The sequence below is a fragment of the Sporobolomyces salmoneus genome (assembly GCF_050403485.1).
Source record: "Sporobolomyces salmoneus JCM6883 DNA, S_salmoneus_JCM6883_v1_ctg146, whole genome shotgun sequence".
NCBI lineage: Eukaryota > Fungi > Basidiomycota > Microbotryomycetes > Sporidiobolales > Sporidiobolaceae > Sporobolomyces > Sporobolomyces salmoneus.
In genome coordinates, this window is record NW_027481017.1 from 1 (window position 1) to 4,523 (window position 4,523).

A 4,523-nucleotide genomic window follows, 5' to 3' on the forward strand; every position below is an offset into this window, starting at 1 on the left:
TAGAGAACGGAAGACGGAGAGTGTCGAAAGGTATGAAGTGAGAGAGAAGGAAGGAAGAGAGAGAGAGTTGGGGGAGGATTCAATGGAAAAAACGAGGGTTTCGAAAAGAGAGCTCGGGGAAAAGTTCTTTCGATCGTAGAGTATTGTACACTCGTTGGGCTTGGGAACGATCGACTCTCTCTCGGCTTCTTCAGGGCGATCGGATTCCGCTCCAATACAATTCAGCGAGGTCTTGAGAAAAGCTGGAGGAGATTCTTTCCTTTTTCGTGTTTGTTATCCCTCGAATTTGCGTGCGCTATCACATCGGAGATCCGACCTTTCCTCAACCAGTCGCGTCGTTCTTTGTCGCTCTTTGTCCATCGTGTCGGACGAAGCATCTCAGTTCTTCCAATCTTCGAATCCGGAGTGTAGAGCCTCGCATCGCGCAGTGGGTACGATTGATTCCGATACTTCCACTTGACTGTGTAGTCCTAGCTTTTGACGAGGCAGGGCAGAGTGTGAGGGCGTTCAGGGGTAGTGATGTTGGGCGGTCGAGAGCGACCAATTGCAATTTGTTCAAGTCAACTCTTCCACGAAACCCACACCCTCCGCTCGCGTACAAGCGATATAGCGCTCGTATCACCCATTCGTGAGCCAGAGCTGTTTGCAGCAGTACCCTCGAATCGTTAGCTCGAAGTATTGGGAGGCTCCAAACAAACACTTTCTCCTTCCGACAACAACTCGAATATTCGAACAACTTGGAGGGCTCGAGTTCTCAGCAGCTGCAGTAGTGCTACCATACGGAAGGATGTCGGACGAAGCGCGAGTTCTCGTTATTTACACCGGGCAAGTTTTGATTTCTCCAGATTTCCTCCCGTTCCTTTCGATCCTTGTGTTTCATCGGAAAGTAGCCCGAGCTAATCGATTCTTCTCTCGTATTTGCTTTCGTATTTCCGCCCTCTCGTTCGTTCGCCCGCTCGCTGGTCTCGCCCCCTCGCTCGTCGTCTTCTTCTTCTTCTTCTCCTCGGAATCGGGCCCGAAATTTTCATTCGAATCACCAATCACCGATCATGTCTTCGAATTCTCTCGCACAGAGGCACGATCGGGATGCTCAGGAGCGCCGAAGGAGGAGGCTACGCTCCCCATCCAGGGTTCCTCGCGAGCAAGTGCGTATTCTCGATCTTCGAGCTTTGAAGGACTTTCTTCTCTGCGAAAAGTTCCTTCGTTTTTCCGGAGAATCGACTGAGAGCCGTTCTCTTTTGTTCTCCCTCTCTGTGTATTTGCCTAATCCTATCGCGGATCCTATCGTGCTCTCGTTCTCACTTGCACAATAGCTTGAGATCCCAATCAAGGTGAGCTTTCTTTGTCTTCGTTTTCCGTTTCCTTTTCGTTTCGCAGTCGGCTCATTGTCAAAGCTTTTTGCGTCGACTCTCGGAACGCACTATGTAGGTTTCACGACCCAACTGGCGATTCAGTTTTCGCCAATTCTCATTCGATTAGAGCCTTTGACTCTTGGTCGAACAAACGAACGACGAGCGGAAGCAATACGCCTGAAATTTTCCCACTTACGACTTCGAAGAATGATCCCTCGGCGATTCAAGTTCATACGTCGACAGGGGACCTATTGTTGTCGTCCCTCGTGACTCCGAAATCTGCTCACGGGAAACGAATTCGATACGCCGTGTGGGAATACGAAACGCTCATCGATAGTTCGGAAATTTCGCCAGCAGATTGGCTGCGGATCGCGGGGGATATAGAACGAAACTACCATGCGTACGATGGGTTTATCGTGTTGCATGGAACCGACACGATGTCTTATTCGGCTTCAGCTTTGAGCTTTCTTCTCGAAGATCTCGGGTACGTCGAGCTTTCTTCATCTTCCTTGATCCCTCTAGCGCTAATCGCGTTTCAGCGTCTACAATAGAAAGACAGTAATCCTCACTGGAGCTCAGATCCCGCTGTCGACGCTGTTCACGGACGCCATCGATAATCTTCTCGCAAGTCACTCTCTCTCTTCTTCCGTTGGAAGTCTTGCTGACAATCTAGATCTCAACTCTTAGGCTTCGTTGATCATCGCCGGTCACTTCCAGATCCCGGAAGTCTGTCTGTATTTCGACAACACGCTTTACCGAGGGAATCGAACATCGAAGACTTCTGCCGACGAATTTCACGCTTTCACAAGTCCAAATGTACGCTTCGTCCTTTCTACGCCATCTTGATGATACTGATCACGTCGATGGGAGTAGCTACCGCCATTAGCCGAGGTCGGTATTGATATCGACGTCGCCTGGAATCAAGTTCTCCGACCCGGACCTCGACCCTTCCACGCTCACAAAGCTCTCTCGTCACAAGTGACGACTCTCCGAATCTTCCCCGGTCTGGGCGGTAGTGCCGTTCGAGCGTTCCTCGGTTCCGACATTCGAGGAGTCGTTCTCGAAACTTACGGAGCTGGAAACGCTCCGAGACGGGAAGAATTGCTCTCTGCGTTCAGAGATGCAGCGGATCGAGGAGTCGTTATCGTCAATGTCACGCAGTGTGCGCAAGGAAGAGTAGCGAGCGAGATTTACGAAACGGGAAGAGCTTTGGCTGCGGTAGGAATCGTTAGCGGAGTCGATATGACTACCGAGGTGAGCTCCTTACACTCATTTCTACGCGAGTCGTATCCTGAATGAAGTCTCCGTTCGGCCTCTAGTGCGCACTCGCGAAACTCGCCTACCTTCTTTCAAAACCGGATCTCACTCCCGCCCAAGTTCGCAAACTAATCACTCAACCTCTCCGTGGCGAACTCACTCCCGTCTCCCCCTTACCTACCTATTCCTCCCCTCTCGACACCCAAGGAAAACTAAAAACCCTCTTCGCTCAAATGGTCGCCCTGAACCCCTCAACCCAACGACAACCCGCTTCCCCCGCCCACAAAACCGCCTTCCTTCCCGATTCGACGGCCCCCGACCCGGTCGAAGTGCCCGAAGAATTGAACGTCGAATGGCCGGCAACTCTCGCAGATGAAGAAGCGATCGAATCCTCCATTCTGCCTTACCTCCTAGGACAAGCCGCAACTCGTTCCGACAACCTCCTCGAATCCCTCGTCGAAACGAACAAACATCGACTCCCTGCCCTATTGAACGAACCTACTTCGGCGACCCTCGAAGTTCCCTTACATCTCTCGATTCTAGCTTCTCGTCCGAAGAACGTCGACCTTCTACTCGAGCATGGAGCGTCGGTACATTGTCGGGATAGTCAAGGTCATTCGGCGCTTTACCTCGCTGCGAAAGTTGGAGGACCCGCAGGACTAGAAATCGTAAAATCTTTAAGAGCGGCCGGAGCTCATCTATCCGAACTCGAGATCGCGTCGGGAGATGTCGGAATGGCGGCTGTAAGAAGTGAGAAACTCGGAAATAAGGAAGCTCTCGAGATTTGGGTAGAAGCAGCGGGAGGAGAAGACAAATTGGAGAAAGCGAAGAAAATGGCTCAGAATTTGTTCTTTTCGTAGTCTCTTGTATACCTCGTTAACTTATCTCATCTTATGTACTTTGCATTTCGCATCATCTATACTCCCACTATGAGTCGAAAAAGCAAGGCGAGCTTTGAGATGCGCATTGCGAGTTCACGCAACCATTTCATTTCAACTTCGACAACCGACAAAGCTGAACACCTCCGTCCAGGCTAGATCCAATCTACCTCAGTCGCATGCAAAAGTCATCGCAAGCATCAGCTCAGGCGGTTCCCATCCAGCGCGTTAGATCACTCTCGATCCATTCGGAAGAAGGAGGGACAGGTTGGCCCGAAGGGAAATGGTACAAGCCTCTACGGATACCTAACGAAGGATCTACTGGTGAGCTCTTACTCTCTCCCCTTGCACCCATGGTCATGAGTGCTGATCTCGTTTTGTGAGATGAGTATAGCTCGTGATTTCCTCGGTACGCTCTCCCGTCGACTTATCGCTCCAGGACACAAGAGCTGATATACGGAGAGCTCGTGCAGCTCGAGAGCGAAACTTCCTGAGTTGGGTCAAATTGACCATCTACCTCATTGCGATTTTCGCCGCTTTGTTGCTTCGTTTCCAGCTCGGACAAGATGGGAGGGTTCCACACTTCCAGCATAACGCAGAGACACCCGTCAGTTCTTCATTCGCTCGACTCCTCGCAGTTGAAGGAAAGCGAAACTGATGAGAACGATCCACAGCTTGGAGTTTTGTTCTTCGTCGCGAGTCTCGGAACCGCCGCGATTGGTACGAGTTCGTACTTTGGCGTAACCCGTAGCTATTTCCAGCGAAAAGGATTCGCCTATGCCGGCAAGATTGGAGATGTCCTGCTTGTCGGAATCGGTCTTTTAACAATTTCTACTTGTATTCTCTTACTCGTTGCTGATTGAACCCGCTCTCTCTCTGTATTTCTCGAGTGCTGAGACATGCTGTTACTTTTCTCCGAGCTCTCTTTTCGAAACCCTCGTTTTTTCCATTGAATCCTCTCCCAGCTCTCTCTCTCTCTCTTCCTTCCTTCTCTCTCACTTCATCCCTTTCGACACTCTCCGTCTTCCGATCTCTG

General features: G+C 50.8%; 2 protein-coding genes across 2 annotated transcripts; both read left to right on the forward strand.

Moving 5' to 3' along the window:
• Nucleotides 1-787: 787 nt before the first annotated feature.
• JCM6883_001972 (uncharacterized protein) lies at nt 788-3,469 on the forward strand (the record flags this gene model as incomplete). The annotated part of the gene is made up of 8 exons (XM_076635687.1): nt 788-825; nt 1,074-1,145; nt 1,314-1,331; nt 1,429-1,836; nt 1,904-1,976; nt 2,040-2,168; nt 2,226-2,606; nt 2,672-3,469. The coding sequence occupies 8 exons, from the start codon at nt 788-790 to the stop codon at nt 3,467-3,469; spliced, it is 1,917 nt and encodes a 638-aa protein (XP_076484329.1).
• Nucleotides 3,470-3,666: 197 nt separating this feature from the next.
• On the forward strand, nt 3,667-4,350 carry JCM6883_001973 (DUF202 domain-containing protein; the record flags this gene model as incomplete). Its single annotated transcript, XM_076635688.1, has 4 exons — nt 3,667-3,811; nt 3,882-3,896; nt 3,961-4,094; nt 4,162-4,350. 4 exons carry the CDS (start codon nt 3,667-3,669, stop codon nt 4,348-4,350), a joined length of 483 nt encoding a protein of 160 aa, XP_076484330.1.
• Nucleotides 4,351-4,523: the final 173 nt, after the last annotated feature.